Source organism: Xiphophorus maculatus, chromosome 4, assembly GCF_002775205.1.
Source record: "Xiphophorus maculatus strain JP 163 A chromosome 4, X_maculatus-5.0-male, whole genome shotgun sequence".
Taxonomy (NCBI): Eukaryota; Metazoa; Chordata; class Actinopteri; order Cyprinodontiformes; family Poeciliidae; genus Xiphophorus; species Xiphophorus maculatus.
Window position 1 is genome coordinate 11,732,402 of NC_036446.1, and position 18,179 is coordinate 11,750,580.

The 18,179-nt window shown below is 37.6% G+C and overlaps 1 protein-coding gene across 1 annotated transcript in view; it reads left to right on the top strand.

Annotated features, from left to right (window-relative positions):
- ush2a (usherin) overlaps positions 1–18,179 on the top strand; it is a 198,485-nt gene that overhangs the window by 111,444 nt on the left and 68,862 nt on the right. The window contains exons 53-61 of the mRNA XM_023332326.1: positions 2,256–2,590; positions 3,289–3,444; positions 4,355–4,518; positions 6,721–6,930; positions 9,634–9,836; positions 9,916–10,028; positions 11,287–11,503; positions 11,802–11,970; positions 12,090–12,299. Coding sequence (XP_023188094.1) covers positions 2,256–2,590; positions 3,289–3,444; positions 4,355–4,518; positions 6,721–6,930; positions 9,634–9,836; positions 9,916–10,028; positions 11,287–11,503; positions 11,802–11,970; positions 12,090–12,299 — 1,777 coding nt within the window. The remainder of the gene's footprint in view (positions 1–2,255; positions 2,591–3,288; positions 3,445–4,354; positions 4,519–6,720; positions 6,931–9,633; positions 9,837–9,915; positions 10,029–11,286; positions 11,504–11,801; positions 11,971–12,089; positions 12,300–18,179) is intronic.

Sequence of the window (18,179 nt, forward strand, 5' to 3'; positions counted from 1 at the left end):
TTACAATATTGAAATGAATGACTTTGTTATAAAAATACATTGGTTTTCATAGTGTTTCAATAAATCAAAGGAATAAAATTTATCCCAACCTTGAGGTGTTTGGCTTCGGATGGAAATATCAACAATTTCACAAATTGATATTACAATTTATAATTGCTGTTCTCTAAATAAAATCGTAAATGTACCAACACACATTTCCCCAAAAGTTGTTTTCTCAGTGCAAACTTTGTCGGTTCTTTCCTGCCTTGCATTTTTGCAAATAGCCACATGCACGCCCACGCACACACACCCCCACACGCACACTGGACTGGCCTCAGCCCCAGTACTCTATGTCAGGGTCTCTGGTGTCTTCACCATCACCAGATTACATCAAGCTATTCAATCTGTAAATGACTTCCACCACAGAGCACACTCAACACGCACTTTGGGAAATGAGCTACTTAACTCAAAATGACCCTCCCCAGTTATGGTGTTTGTATGCCTTTGAGTGTGTGATTGTTTTTCTGTAGTTGGAAGGTATTTCTCATGTGTATGCATCTGAGTGTTTGTCTCCTGTATCACCTCTCAGTGTCACTTGTTAAAATATCAAGGTTGCATGATAAATAATTAGTCTTGACATTCATTCATAATATTCTCATCAACATTGACCACTTAATCACCTGGACTTGTATTAACAAGCTGTTTACTAAGTCATTTCTTGACAGTGTGTTTCCCTAAGTGTGTATGTGTCTGAGTATGCATAATATCTACACTTTGATGCTACTCATCTCAATATCAATGCATTAATCCAGTTATCACAGTGAAAAATACTTTAAGTGTGTAAAAACCTGCTTGTTTTTGTTAGTAGCGTCTGTTGCATGTGTGTGCTATCATTTATGTCTACTGTAGTGTTTTCCTTTGTCCTAGCTTTAAAATGCTGACAGACTGAACTGATTCCAAATCAGACACAGCGCTTAGCTTTTGTTTTGCATGCAGCAATTCCATTACGAGCAGCTTTCATTATTTTAGCATGGTGCCTGTGTGTGAGAGAAGGTGCCTGTTGGCGTGTGCCCTGTTTAAATGTGATGAAAGAAACCTTCTACCTAAGTCAAAGTCAGGTTATGTTTTCCTACAAGACTGCTAAGGACACACAGTGACCATCCTAATGGAGTTTTCACTACTGCCCAGGTTGCTGGTTCCACCTTAATCTGACAAAACGATGCATTCAGAATCCAATGTACAGATTTTCTTACACTTAATCATGTGTACATTAAGGTTATATATATACTAGTAACTAGTAAAGAATAATTATGTAGACCAAATGTTTGATTTTTTTTTTTTTTAGAAAAGCATTAGTATTTAAATAATAATCAATTTAAACATTGAGTATTTGCTGTGCCTTGCAAAAATATTTTTTAAATGATCAAACTCTAGATGTTACAACCTCAAGTTCTCAAGTTACATTTTGCTGCAGTTTTAGTATAAACTGATGTGAAAAGGGAAAGATACAAGATTTTTTAAAAAATCTTTACAACTAAAAATCTGTAGTATCTTTTACTCGGGTACTCCTAAATAAAACCAAGCATTTAGAGGTTAATTAATCAGTAAATAGTTAACCTGTGTGTAATTTATTATAAGTATAAATTCAACTGTTCTGTGAAGGCCTCACATTTATTAAAAAAACATCAGTGAACAAACAGCATCATAAATTAGAGAACCAACCCAGTTCTCCATAATAACTCTAGAGGAGCTGCAGAGATCCACTTCTCTGGTGGGATGAAGTTTAAATAGCTGTTATCCATACGCACTACAAATGTGATCGTGATGTTTGCCCAGGTTGTGTTGGAGACAACGCAATAACATCAAAGAAGGTGTTTTCATCAGATTAGACCAAAATTAAACTAAAAAATTCACAAAATTCAATGATGAATGGGCAAAACTGAGACAGACATGTCTCAAAAAAACCTCAAGAAAGTGTTGAGTCATTGGTGCTGAATATAAATTAGCATCACAATTTGCTGAATTATGTCCTTTTTTTAATAACAATTTCTCTTTTCTTTCACTTAACAATTATGTAATACTTTATGTCTGCTGTTTAAAATCCCCAACAAATAGATATACGTTTGTGGTTGTACTGTGACAATATCTAAAAGTGCTCCATTGCTAATTTTCAAGGCACTGTAGAAAAGATTTAATGACCTTTTCCTTGCCAATGGATTTGCATGTTATATTTTAACAAAAGTTGACATTTCAAAATTCTCAAATGTTTGTTTCAGGTAACATGGTCGCCTCCTTTGATTCCTAATGGAGAGATTCACGGATATGAAATCCGTCTCCCGGAACCCCGAATCTTTCATAACACCAGCAATTCTTTGGAGTTCAATGTCACCGTAACAGACCTTGTGCCGTACACAAATTACAGCATCACTGTGCTGACATGTTCAAATGGTGGAGGGTATGTTGGTGGATGCACAGAAAGTCTTCCAACTCCTGCCTCCACATTACCTACGACACCTGAAGACCTGGCACCTCTTTCAGTCGTGCCAGTCAGTGAATCTTTTCTGGCAATTTCCTGGCAACCACCAAGTCGGCCCAACGGACCAAATATCAGGTAACATTTATGTCTGTAATAATTCAATTTACAGACTGATATCATATTTACTGATATCATGCTGTGGATTTTGAAAGGCACGTTCTGGAGATGTTCAGTTGCTGCTGAAAAACTCCACGCAAAAAGGAATAAACACATTAACAAGTCGCTAACAAAAGTACCCTACTAATGAGCTAAGTGTTGCTCATTCATAATCGGTGTTTGCACAGCACTAATGCACATTCGGGTCCACTTTGTTCACGTCCTGTTCGACTCTGCCTGCGATTAGGCCTAAAATAAAGGACCATTTTCTTAGCAGGTGATTAAAATGCATGAGGCTCGCTCGCTCTCTCTGTTCTGCGCTGCTCAGCTCTGTATGTTTGTCTAAGTGGGTTGGTTAAAAGGCGGCGTTAAGCCCTTCTCTTCTGATTACAGCAGAAATTAGCATCACTGTAGGGAGAGGAAAACACAAAACCCGCAGAAAAACAGCGACTGGAGAGGCGTTGGGAGGGATGAGATACAGCAGAGGCAATGAATGGAGATGATGAAAAACAACACAAGAGGAGGAAATGAGTGATAAGAGTCAGCTAAAATTCAGTGTGGAAGTTTGAGTGTGTGCATGTCTGAACGGCGCACTGGGTAGAGTCTTTGCGTGTTGATGGATTCCTGAACATCAAACTGTGTGTTTGTTTTTCTTTTATTCAAATCTTCCCTCTCAGATACAAGTTGCTCAGACGTAAAACCCACCAGCCCCTGGCCGTCGCCATGGTCCCCACATTAGCAGCCACTTCCCCACCCCCCTCCGAAGATCTCCATCGCTGGTTCCGTGTTTACTCCGGCACCAAATTGTTCTATGAAGATAAAGGCCTAAGCAGGTGAGATTACTGGAATGAGCTCTAGAGCAAATGGCAGTGCTGCAACAAACAGTGTGTGCAGAGCCGATCGGAGAGTGACTGCTGATGCCGATCTTTTAATACCGCTCAAAGATACATTAAGCAAATATCCCAAAGAATTAAATTGTTTTTGTTTCACACAGTGTCCCTTAATCTCAGTCCACCACTTGGTTGCAGTTTTTTTTTTTTTTATCCTTGGTGAACTGCTCTGGGTCTTCTATGTATCTTATGTACCTATTTCAAAATCACCTGACCAACATGCAGATTTGTCAGCTCCTCCCATGCGCAGGGGGAAAAAGGAATTTTAAAAAATAAAATCTCACTTAAGTTTTCATTATTTAATTAAAGGTGGGAAAAATTGCAACTAAATTTACATGAAAATTAAGTATATATTTCTCTTCATCCATCTTCACTTCTGTTTAACCCCTAATTATAATCCAGTTCAACAGTTGCTTTCAGAAACAAACTAATTAATACAAGGACAAAGCTTTAAAAACAGTGAAAACTTTAACATTTTGTTGTATTTTTTCCACTTGTACTGAGTCTGGTTCTACCGGAGGTTTATTCCTGTTAAAGGGGAGTTTTCATTCCCACTGTTGCCACATGCAGGCTCATGAAGAGGTATTGCTGCAAAACTAATTACTCAGTCCACTAAACTGGTTGTCACCTCATGTTTTTTCTGGAGGAAAGGGAGACTTCTGCTGCAAAATCAATCACTTAATGCAGATCTTTTTTTCTGTAAAAAGCCATGAGACGACATTTGTTGTGAATTAGCCTAATATAAATTGACTGAGTTGAACTGAATTCAAACTGAAAGACTGACTTCACTAGAAGACAAACTTATTGTGACAGTTGAAGCATTAATCAAAAGAATCATTTTGTTTCTTCACAGATTCACCCGTTACCAGTACCAGCTTGTGGTTTATAATGACGTGGGCTACTCTTCAGGAAATATTGTTACTGCAGTGACCATGGCAGGGGTTCCCCTCAAGCCTCCTACTTTGTCTGCTCATGCTATCAATCACACAGCTGTACAAGTCAACTGGAATAAACCTTGTAAGATTACCCTCTCTGTTCATAACACACGTCCTCAAACACATGCCTTTACAGATCAGCTCATCAACACATCTTAGATGATCGAACAAAAGCACAGATTTATTAGTTTTTGCAAAAACATCACCAGGCACAATATACGACTTTAACATTATTCCCTATGTAAGACTTATAGAATCAAGTTTAAGCAGTAACAAAACTGTTGACATAAGTAATGACACAGATATGAAAGAGACTTTTATTGGCTTATACAGCATCTTGAATTCCTTTGTCAACTCGAACAGCATGATACATACTCCATGATTTGTTGCTTAATCACTGCAGCAAATGGTACATAATCTGGCTGTAAATTGTGGGACTCCACATTTTTGCTATTGACATTTGTTTGGGACTGCCACTAATCACTTTTTTAATTAATCATTAACATATTTGGAGGGTTAATGTGAACAACTACCTTTTCTCCAAAAATCACAAGGAATTTTTGGGTGTTTATTTTGAGCCAGTCTTGCTGTTTATTGGATGCCTCAATAGATGTCAAAACCTAGATGCTGTAAAATGTAAAATAGTCTCCAGGTTCTGTGAACTCCAGCATGACAAAAATAAGTTAAATATGGTATCAAACATCTCCTGGCATGTCTAGGTGATATTAAAGCTTGGTTGGCCTTGAACGTTTTAAATTTTAATGAAAACAAAACAGAGGTGATGGTGTTTGGACCCAGTGGCTCCTGTGAGTCCTCCTCTGTTGACCTGGGACCCTTGGAGGTTTATTTTAAACCTGTTATTACAGATCTTGGTTTTAAGGTGGACAGTGATTTTAAATTGGATAGCCAAATCAGAGCCGTGGTTAAGTCCAGCTTTTATCATTTAAGGCGATTGGCGTCAGTGAAATCTTTTCTTTCCAGGCAGCATTTTGAAACAGTGATCCATGCTTTTATTTCAACTCGATTGGATTACTGTAACGCACTTTATCTGGGAGTTAGTCAGTCGCTGCTCTCACGTCTGCAGCTAGTACAGAATGCTGCTGCACGACTGCTGACAGGAACTCGAAAGAGGGAACACGTGACCCCTGTCCTGGCCTCACTTCACTGGCTGCCGGTATATTTTAGAATTCATTTTAAAATTCTTATGTTTGTTTTTAAATCACTACATAATCTTGCCCCGGCTTACCTCTCTGAGCTTCTTCACCCATACATACCTTATCGGTCTCTTAGGTCCGCAGATCAGCTGCTTTTGGAGGTACCGAGATCAAGAAGGAAGCTCAGAGGGGACAGGGCTTTCTCTGTCATGGGCCCCAAATTATGGAACAACTTGCCTTTGCAGGTCAGGGAGGCCCCTTCACTGTCCACTTTTAAAGCTCGTCTTAAAACCCATCTATTTTATTTGGCTTTTAACTCTAGCGGGATCTAGTTTTAAATTGTATGTTTTTTTTTTGTTTTTTTTGTTTTTGTTTTTAAACTGTAAGTTTTTATTTTATGTTTTTTTTATTGTTATGTTGTGTTTTGATGTACAGCACTTTGTATCAGCTGTGGTTGTTTTAAAGTGCTTTATAAATAAAGTTGGTATGGTATGGTATGGTATGGTATTTATTATCGGTGCATTTAAAGATAGAAGGCTCAAAAATTCAAAACGTTGTGAATATTAGATATGTGACGACTAACCTGGAAATGAACACAATTAAAATTCACAACACACAGGCAGACACACACACAACCTCTGAAGATTGGAGTTAGGTGCTGCTCCACACTTTTTTGTGAAAAGTTTAGGAAACAAAAAAACATTAATTCATAAAGGTTTTGTCTGAAAAAATGCATACTGATGAATTATTATTGTCAGCATCATTATTTGGTTTTACATTAGTTGTGGCGGCCCAGTTTTTTTTTTTTGTCTTTTCTAGTCAAATGAAGGTCAAAAACATATACAATGATTTCTAAAGTAAAAGTTTGGATTTAATCCCAGTTTGAGTATAAAGCTTAAATGCTCATAGAACATAAGATGCATTTGAAACTTGCATGTGAATTGTTGAACTAAAATTTTAGTGTCCTTCATTTAACTCTGTTCTTATGTACCTAAAAATCATATTAAAACATTTTGATACAAACACTTTCACAGTAAAATGTTATAAGAAAATTATAGAGAACTGCATAGAACCGTGAGAGGGAATTTTTAGCTGACCCCCCAAATTTATTATTATCTTGTGTTTTTCAGCTCTGCAAGACCTGCAGGGAGAGGTGGAATCATTTTTTCTCACAGTAACATCTTCCGAGACTGGTCCAGTGATGGCTTATGGTCCTGATGTCACGTCGACTGTAATAGGAGACCTTTGGCCCAGCACCACATACCTGATATCACTACAGGTGTTCAACGGTGCACACAATACAACTAAATCAGTGGTTTATGTCACCACTGCTGATGGAGGTAGGAGAAAATAAGAGCATGAAGAAATATTGACTGATTTAAAAACTTCAACAACCCTCTATTTTAACATGATGAATATCCACTGGTGCTGGTGTAATCACATTTTATTTGTGTACATACAATAATGAATCATTACATCCATGAGAGGTGTTTGGGTTAACATGCATTTCTCTGCTACATTGTGCTTCACAGGGGATGTTAAACACATCATGTAGTGAGGCATGAAATCAATACAAAGTGTGTGTGAGGCTGATTTGAGGTGCTGTAAATTGCTTGTTGGCACCATGGACAAACACACACAAACTGCACTCATGCTATCTGTACAAGCAAACCATATTCTACATTTCAAACTGGATGAAAATGCCTTTTTCAACACCACAGAAATTCTTTCATAATGAAAAAATGATTCTGATTAACTCTTCAGTCTTTATAAAAGATATTTTACACTCAAATTGAGCCATTTTGCAGTTTTAGATGTATGATTTTGTTTATAAAGTTTATAAAATGACTTATGCAGGATGTAAAATCAAGAACTTTGACAAATAATATTGAGTTGAATAAGAATGAAATATATAAATTATTGGATATATTGATATTTTCCCAAAAAGTTTGCAAAACGTATTAAACTGCGTACTTTTCATTTTCCTTAATTGCTTATCTCACTCTGCTACATTTGCCTCCATATAATCGTAAATCTTTATCCACTTTCTGCACGGTTATATTTATGTCTTCACTTCCCTCTCAGTGACTCTGGACAGACATCTCTTTCTCTCTGCGCCCCTCACCGTTCCTTTCCTGTCTAGGTATATCATATGTCACAGGACTCCTTCTTTCTCTCTAATCTGAGCCGTATAATTAAAAAGTGCATTAAAAACATTAGAAAATCATTAGGTGCTAAAGGCAAAGCATGGCTCGTTTAACTGAGAGGGCTACTGAGGTAATTTCATTATTTTACAACTATGAGTGTGCACACACACATACACCTAAGAGCCCTAATATATTTTAACTAATATAGCTCAACCCTACCAACCATCCTAACGTGGCCTGCAATCTATAGGGCAATGCTAACATCAGAGCTAATTGGCAAGAAAAATACACGTGTGTAGAGAAGGAAGCTCCGCAATCAGCATTGCACAGATAATGCCATTCTGCAGTAAATGAAATGTAGGGCAGGAAATTAATTAAGTTAACTTCTCATAGCCAACCCCATTTTTACTTAGAATAATACAAGAGGTCTGTGCGATTACTCTTTTCAGACCAACGGTCCTCACAGATCATTTACCTCATTTATTTGAGCTCCTCTCTCTGTTTTGTTTTTCTTTAAGGCTTTGTTTCTGAACATAATTTCACATAAAATAGCTTCTTTCCACCTCAGAGTAAAATGTTATTCATTCTTTAAAGTTACTGAATGGTGAAGTATAAGGCGCAGCTCCTTGCAAAAAAATATTATCACCAAACTGATGAAAGCTTTTCAAAATGTTTTACAAAGAAAAATTGGTGATATGCACTTATAAGAGTAAATACCTTGTTGAACCACTTCTAACTGGATGGTCTTTTTGGATCTCTTCCACTTTTACAAATGTAGAAACTACAATTTTTGTCCACTTTTGAAGTCTTGCTACAGCTTCACTTTCGGATTCAGGTCTGGACTTGTACTGGACCATTCTGACTTAATGAATATAGATCTTGACCATCCCATTTTACCCCCAGCTGTGTTATTTGGGCCATTGTCCTAAATACTTCTACTTCTACTTCTGACAAGCTTTCATCTAGTATTGTACTGCAGTTAGCTCAACCCATTTTCCCAACTCCTCTGACCTGCTTTCCTCTTGGTGGAAAAATATTATATAATAAAATCATTCAGCACCATGATGCAGTCACCACCATGTATGCCCAATGTCATGGTGTCTTCAGTGTGATAAGCATTGTGCACTGTTAATTTCCTGCCACAAACAGCATTCTGCACATAGGCAGGAGAGTTGATTTTTGGTCTCATCTGAATAAGCCACCCTCTTCCACATGTTTAATGTGTCCCAATTCTGTAGACTTGCCCTGTTTTGGGCACAACTAATAATCATATTTTCAAGAAATTCTCCCTCCGAAGTCTCAACTCTCTACAGATCCATGTAGCCATGGACCGTGGTTTTCTTCTCTTATTAATACTGTCTTTATCTGACTTGTCAGTTCAGGTGGACTGTCATGTTTTGGTAGGTTTGTTGTTGTACCATACTCCTTGAACAGTGCCCTGTCAGATGTTCAAAACTGTTTTGCACTTAGTTTAACTTGCATAACTTTGAAGGCAGTTGGTTGCACTTGATTTTATTTTGAGGTATCAGGGCAAATAGGGCAGAAATTTAGTGCATGCCTCACTTTTAAGATTTTGACTTAATATTTTTTTCTCTCACAACTTTGTGCCACTGTGCTTTTCTATCACACATCCCAATAAAGTACAACGTAGTTTATGGATGTACTGTAACAAAAAAAAAAGTTAAATGGGTATTAATACTTTTACTAGGCCCTGTAGAATCGGTGAATCCTCCTTCTTTCACTGGTGTATCTGCTGGTTCAGACCAGAACTGCTGGATTTATTGATTCTACAGATTCTACCAGATCATTTTTGGTATAGTCACCTCTTATTTTGTCTCATGTTATTTTTTTTCCATTAAATTGCTTTTTTATGTCTCCCTCTTATGCCTCTCTCAGAGCCAGAAGGGATGTCTGCCCCTGAAGTGGTTCCAGTAAACAGCAGCACTGCACGTGTCCTCTGGTTCCCTCCTCATCGACCCAACGGAGTAGTTACTGGTTACGGCATCTACGTTGATGGTCGTCTTCATGGCAGTGTAGACAACAGCTCCGGTTCATACCTTCTGGGGGACCTGTTGCCTTTTACAGTCTACAATATACAAGTATTCAATCAAATGCAATATAAAATAGAAAATTTCAGCAGTATAATTTTTATGTCATCTAATATAATGTGTATTTCAGGTGGAGGTGTGCACAGTGTATGCATGTACTCTGAGTAATATTACCAGAACAACCACAGTAGAAGACCTGCCAGCTGATCTGCCCAGCCCACACGCACAAGTGATCAGTCCCAGGTAATACAGGAGTGCACTATGAGTACTGTTGCTCTTTTCCTCTTAAACTTGAGCGCTACTTTACTTTACAACAGCAATTCACCTTTATTATTTCTGGTTATTGTGTGAAAATTCTAATTACTACTTAGTGAGTACAATTTGATGGATATTATGATGAGTGTTGGTGTAAAGTGTGTTTTGTTTTATTTGTTGGCCCAATAGTGTAAAATACTTTATGGCTTTAATTTTGCAACTTCCTGTCATTAGGAATATATTTAAGGATTATGCTAATAATTTGGCATTCAAAGTAAAAATGTGTGTGCTGTTGTGCAGCGCAGTGTGTAAAGTAACATTTATTTTACAAATGAAATAAAATTCTGGACATATTTAATAATATTTTTATCTATCAATCAGGATTATTTAACTTTGATTTTGAGCAATTTCACACTAAAAAGTGTTTCAGCCTGTTCATTCTGTGCCAATCTTCACTGCAAGTTTGTTTTTCCAGGATAAAAACAAATTCAAAGTTTTGCTACAAATCCATTAATTATCTAATATTTATTCTTGGCTGATTTTTATTGGCTTTTAAGTAACCAGCAAATATTTGTATTTATTCTTAATATTTTTTGGAGCAATTGAGCTAAATTTCCCTTTTTTTTACTCCCGTTTTCCTTCAAATCAACACATTTTCATCTTATCCTGATGTGGAATTGACTTTACTTAGTCTTCAACAAACATTCATTATAAAATCACAGGACATTTTTTGACGCATTTCAGGATTTTGTTTTTTTTTTGGGGGGAATTTTGAAAATAAAAATGCATGAAATTAGTAAAACTGACTGGAGTTGAATTTGACATCGGTATAATATAAATGTCACTAAAAAGAACACCTAGATGTCATGTGTAATGCTTTACATCAAGTGAAAAACTGAAAATTATTGCAAACCATTTTTTCATGCTGATTTCTTTAGGTTATGGTTTCTGGATGCCCAGGATGCTCTGCAGGTTGTAACTGTGTGTTAGAACACAGATCATTTTCCCTGCTAAAATGTCAGCGTTAAGAAAGGAAGAAAATCAATACTGTAAAGTGTATAAAGATATACACACCTTGGTACTGTAGCTCAACTTTGTCAGACATTATCCATGCATGAATTCATTTGTGTTTGAAAGTGTGTGTGACTGCATGTGTACATTTGTGAAAATGGAGTGTGAAGGAGACACTTACTCCTGCCTATCACTCTCACTTTGTTTTTGCTTCCCTCCACCTCTCCTCTGACAGAGTGGTGAGATTAGATTGGGCCCATCCGGGCAGACCCAGTGGGATCATGCTGGGCTACGAGGTTTTAAGACGGACCCTTAGATCATGCACCGATAGGTCAACAGGGGTAACACCGTCCTCTGACAGTGCCGGTGGTTTAAGGTTTAAATGTTCCTATCTGGTGTGTCCTGTGGGTCACAGCGTGTGTGGGACTTCTTGCTTTCATCCTGAAACACAGGTATATGATTTTATTTTTATCTTCTACTATTAAATTTAAGTTATCATTTCAAATACACTGTAAGGATATGCTGACAACAGTAAAAAGATAATTAAAATGCAAATAAATACAGATGTAACACAGGTCTAGAGTTTTTTCTTTATGATGCAGTGTATTTCCTTAATACAGAGCCACAGACAGTATTTTATTTCCATATGCTAATATGATGAACAGTTTTGAAAGTGTAGATTTTTCTATATACTGTAGATCTTCAAAAATAAACTTTTCCCCCTTGTATATGCACTTGTGTGTTAAGCAGATATGCTGCAATGGATTACTACACACAAGAAAGTCACATCATCATTGCTGTGATGAGCTTTATTTTGGTTGGGATGATTCCTCCCACCCTGTTTGCTGCAATGGCAAACTTCTCCCATCTCAGCCTAATCATCAGTGCTGTGGAAGATACTATGTTCCTGTAAAAACCAGTATGTTCTCTTACTTTCTTTGTTTGCACCAACATCTGATTAATTATCTTCCACTTGGTTTGAGTCTAGTCTTCTCAATGCTGTTCAAGTCTTTCCTTCATCTGTCCTTGTCTTTCTAGATGAATACTGCTGTCCTGACCACTTGCAGGGCCGGGTCTCAGTGGGGCCCGGTGACAGCTGCTGTGGGGGGGTTCCTTACTCCATGACAGGCGGCCAGCTTTGCTGCAGTGGGAGACTGCATGATGGCTACGGGGTCCAATGCTGTGGAGGCAAAATCGTAGACGATGTCTTGGTTTGCTGTGATGATGCTGTACATACATATAAACCAGGTGCGTGGCAGAGGAAACCACACATGTAGTCCTATAGAAGCAGCAAAAGTTGCAAATGGGTTGGGATTCCATTGAATATGCAACTACCTAGACTTTTCCCAAAAAATGTTTGCTAGTAAAGTGCTTCACTCTTAAGTGCTGTGCTCAAAAGACCGTTTGTTTAGAAAACTAGTTATTGTGATGCAAAAAAAGAGGTTTTGTCAGGGTCAAATTCCTGGTGGTATCTTTGTGTTTATGAGAGTGAGTGGATGAGAGAATTAGGAAGAAGATGACAAACGATAGAAGAGAGGATAAGAATGGGTTGAGAGGTAGACACATGGTGCAGGAACGTGGGGTCGTTTCCCTGTCCTCCTCTCCCGCAGTGTCCCAAAGCACCCAGATACCACGGCACAGATGGGACTGTGCGTGTGTCTATGTGTCGGTGTCAACGTACGTGTGTGTCATTAGACATCTTTGTCATGGCAGATGATGATGAAACGCGCTCAGGATGGCACCATTGAGGGCACTGCCAAGCACACAGCAGGAGAAATACACACTCATTCTTTGTCTCACACACACTCATTGTCACACACATACACATATTAAACACACAGTCACACACACACTCGAAGTCAACAGGGTGCCCTCGGCAGGGTTTGCCTTGTGTTGAATGCCAGATAAAGACACGTGGACTCTATTCATCACCTATAAACAATGGCCCCATATGGGCAGGCTTATAGTATTCCATTAGCCTATCAACCATACTTCACGCAAGCACACACACAATTACAAGCACACACAAGATCTCTGCTTCAACAATTTACTTATCACAAAATAAATGCATGATTAGACAAACTCTACCAGATTTCCTTTTTTGATTTCTTGTCTGTTACTAAATTTTCCTGTTTAGTCTCTTGATAGACTGTAGATAAGACACTATCCTGGAGAATCTTCCAGTTTTGTCTTATTTCTAGACAACGTTACAATCCTTTGACCTCTTCAGTTGATTGATAATGTTGTTTTTTGTTCTTTTCTTCTCCTGAACCACGTCCTCTTTTCTTTCTTGTAACTGAGCAGTCTCTATGGTCATCCTTCACTTGAAAAGGCCTCCCCAGGAGTGCATATGCTCCCCTCCATCTCAACTTTTTCTTCTTCCTCTTTTACTTATTTTTCCATCTCATTTTTATCTTTGATGTCACCTTTGGTTTTGTCTAATTAATCAGTCTGTTCTTTGCTTGGTCTCTAACTCTTTCTTTCTTATTCCATATTATCTTCTTTCTTGTCACCCTCCCTCCTTCTCATTTACTCATCAGTCATTAGCGTTAGCTTCCCTATTGAGAGCATATGGTATGATGGATTGTAGAGCTAGGAGTGCTAGCAAGGCTAAGGGCCATTTGCCGGGTGCTATGCACAGTCGGGGAGCGCTGTGGCTAGCTATGCAACCTCAACCCAACTCATCGTTTTCCAAAGAGTCACACACACATCATGCATGCAGCCACGCTACAGCAGGATAGTTTATTTAACCTTGGCATCACTTGCACTCACTACTCTGTCCTATTTCATCTGAAGATAATTTGTTTTACTTTTATGGGAAAGTAAGATTTTTAAAGCTGAGTTGGTGCAAAGTTGAGGAGAAAAACCTGCACAAACAGAATTCATTGAAATATTTATATTGTGCAAAAAATACAAATTTAATTGCAAACAACAAGAAACGGAAGATTCAAGAAAACGCTAAAGAGAACTAGCGCTAGCTAGTAAATATTTAAAATACCAGGATAAAGGAGGGTTAAAGTCAGTAGGGGTGAGAGCTGGAAAGAACAGAATAATTGTGAAGAGGTAGATGGAGCAGATTAAAGGAGGAGTGAAGGGTATCCCATTGTGCCCAGCTGATAGACTAGGTTAGGCTGATGTGATTATGGGGTCCCTGAAGTGCGATCTATCACACATTACCGTCCACACTGTCAACAACCATACACACACACTGCAGGGGAACAGCAATGCCAGGAGACAGCTGTCTGGCAACAGATACGCATACCGGCTTGTGCGCACATGTGCACATGTACACAAACACACCAGTATTCATATCAACACAAAACCGCAGTTAAATATAAACACATACACTTGTAGGGAAACATGGATGTGGAAACCTTCACGCTTCCAGGGTAACAAATCTAAACTCTGTTTTATTGAGTTTCATCTTTATCTTAATTTGTTTTAAATCTAACTTTGAGATTTGAGATTTCTAGTATCGAGTCTCTCCTGATATCATTTGAGTTTGTACCCATTTAAGAGGAGTTGATTTTTTTGCTTTCAAAATAACCTTGAAAATAGTCCTACATGTTCTTCTATGGTTTGAAAATCCACCTGCACAACTAAAAAGCTGAAATCAAAGTTCATAAACCTTAAGGTTATCTCCTCTCGTTATAAGGTGTTTCAATATGGTAAACTCTATGACTATCTCTCAGAGAGTTTCTTATTTTAATACAATAATGGAACCAGCATCTTCATATAGCATAGCAGCATATGCTCTAAAATAAAGGCTGGTATCCTGCATGTTTTAGTTCTCATCCTGGTTTAACACACCTGGATCAAATGATGGCTTGTTAACAGGCCTCTGCAGAATATTCAAACGCTGAGGAGGCAGTAACTACCACCAGAGAGAGAACTAAAACCTAGAGGATACTGGCCCTTGAGGGTTATCGTTGGACACCCCATCTGTAAAACCCCTATTTGCACTAACTTTGGACTTGATAAAACACATCAACACCATCAAAGGATATTGCTTGACAAATCACTCCTTCTGGAAACTTCACACTGGATCTAATTCAACCTGGATTCTTTTCCTCCATTCGTCCTCCTGACAGGAATGCAAAATATACTTTTATTGGAAAAGAAGACTTTGAACCACCAAACATCCTCTCTTTTCCTCAGTAGCCCAGATGAGAAATTTTGAAATTCTCTAGGTCATTAGTAGCTTAACAGCTGGCCCATCACAGTTGTAGCCCATGGCTTGGTTATACCTGTGTCTGATAGTTCTGGAAGTACCAACTAAAGAACTAGTTGGTAGTTCTTAAGTCTCCCCCAAATATAGGAATGGGCTTTCCTTCAAAATCCTCTCAAGTTTGTGATTTTCTCTGTTGCTTTTTCACCACAGTTTACAGCCGGATATATGAAAAAAAAAAACAAAAAAAAAACTACTTTTTATTTGATTTTGTGAATAGTTCAGTTGCATTTCATAAAATATAATCAGTATACAACAAAAAATACTCTGTTCATGACTGCAACAAAACAAGGCTAGAATCACTGCTTCTCCTACCTGTAAGTGGTTATAATGTTCTGGCTGATTAATGAAACTGATCAGAAACACTAACCTAACTTTGCTTTTTTTGTTTCTGGTGTGTTATTGAGATGTGCTCTAATCCTTCCCTCCGTCTCTCCAGTTGTTACACAATCACACAAAGTCTCTGTGCTAAATCCCTTCCTTTCAAATCTGCTTGTTTGTTCAAACAGCATTCGATTTCACTTTCAAGTATATTAAACACTGTTTGTCTTCGAAGAGTGCCATTTTTCTCGCAGTACTTCCTGCTATGCTGCAGGTTCAGTACCAACTTATAATCTTATTTAATTCTTTTTTCTTTAGAGTCTTAGTTGGTATATAAAATGTGCAACTAAGACTTTAGTGAGATTAGATGGTGTTTAAAGGAACTTGTGGGAAACTTTCGGCCTCCCATTGTGTCCCAACTCTCTCCCACTTCACTGTGCGCTTCACTAATCATTTCCCCTTTACACTTTTTCTTTCTAGCGTCCAGGTCTCAAACTCTTCGGTCTGCCCTTCAACCTCACTAGCCCTATTTCTCACTGTGGGTGCTACCTTAAATGCTCAGCCCACCTCACTTTTTTTTTTCTTGAAAGTGAGTAAATCTTAAAATTGTGAGCATTTCTTTAACTCCTTCTCTTACTTACTCCCTCCCTCTGTCCCAGCCCAGCAGGCCCTATCCAAACGTTCAAGGACAAATCTGAATATCCCTTTTCACCGTTTAAGTGTTAAAAGCCTGGCGGTGCCGGGGTGTTATCTTAACGCGCCTTGCCGTGCCATCATCAGAGCGCGTGATGAAAATGGCTGTGATGATGCTAAAAGAAAAAAAGAGGAGGGGGAGAAAAAGTAATAATCAAATATGTTTTTCAAGGGCACAGTGACCATTTGCTGGAGGGAAATTATCCCAGTAGTTAAGCTAGCTCACTCAGAGACTGGCTGCGTAGTGAGAGGGAAAGCATTTGCTTGTATGTGAGTGCAAATGTGCATGGACTTCTTATTTAAACTTCCTCCATTCAACACTTTTTATGCAAGTCTCTGTGTTCATACGTGTCTGAATGTATCTGCAGTTTAGATGGATCGTCACTGGTTCTTTGCTTATTTTTTCTGTAGGTTTTCCTCAGTTTCCCAGTGTGTAAATATCTGTATGAATGTCTATCATTGCCAAAAGCCTCTCATCATTGATGGGTTAGAAAATGGCCAACACCAGTGCATTCCAAACAGCAGCGTCTGGCTGCTTTATAAGACAAAGTGCTCCCGTAACTCGGGAAGACATTTCTCTCTCTGTTAATGTATTTATGATGATGACTTTTCTATTAGGTTTACTTTAATGACTGGCAAGAGTAAAAGCACAGGCTGTCAGACACTACAGTCAGACCAAGTTGTATTTGCATTTGTTGTATTCTTATTGCTGCTGTAACATATTATAGATCAGTTAACTTAAAATAAATTTGTCACCACAATGTCAATATTTTTTACACATAATGTTTTAGATCTGCTGTCTTTACAAAAATCTGTTTTAGATTAATATTAGATAAGTACGTAACTTTTTTGACTAAATGTATTGACAATTTTGTTTATTTGGTAATTATTCTAAACAATATTTTTTTAAACATGGTTTTAAACATAAAATGTTGTCATTTTTGTGTCACATAAAACAAAGTTTCTCCAAAATATGAATCAGTTACATCCATATTCTGAATAAAAAGATGCACTTTTTTTGTCTGAAGTTAAGTCAGACAAAACCTTTCTTGTTTTGGATTACCTAGAATCACTAAAATTATTTCTATTTGTTAAATGCCAGGATAATGTGAGGATATATTTATAATCTTCAAAATCAGACGTTTACTAACACAGCAATAGCAATCTCTAAACTTACTTGAAGTTCTTTCATACTTTAGACCACTTCAGTCCTTGAAAATTTTTAAAAAGTTGTATTACCCAAGGTAGATTGCTTCCTTGCTGAAAATAAATTGGGACCTGATCACCAGTTAAATCAAGAATCTAATTTATTATCTGGGAACCTGCTTAAATAAAACTCTAGAAAGTAAAAAAATATATATATTTAACAACTAAATCAAAGTAATGCTAAATATAACTTGCACAGTACAAATGAGAACTAAATAACTTTTGGAGTCCAACTGTAAAACACTAATTACTAATTGATTGAAAGCATGAACATTTCTTTTAACTTATGTGCTTCTTATAAGTCAAAATAAAATAAAATTTATGACCTAATTCTTACTCAGATGCCTAAATTTAAGTCCCTGAAAATAGGCTGCTTGGAAATCTCTGCAGGTTTCTGATGGCCTTTTAATGGCCTCATTGGAACATCTCAATCATCCATAGCATATAAATAATGCTGTGCAACATTGTGCACTGTTCTCACTACTGAAACCTTTGCACAGCGAGATCCTTTTTGTCCTTTGCACAAGAAGCACAAGTGGATGTTGACAATGCAGTAAAAATGTCCTTTATGGGTTTATGTACTTAAAATATGTGATTAGGTACTTACATATTTTTGTTGGGTTTTTTACCTTTTCTTAACAGATGGTTTTTAGTTGATGTACCAAGTAAATTTCACATTA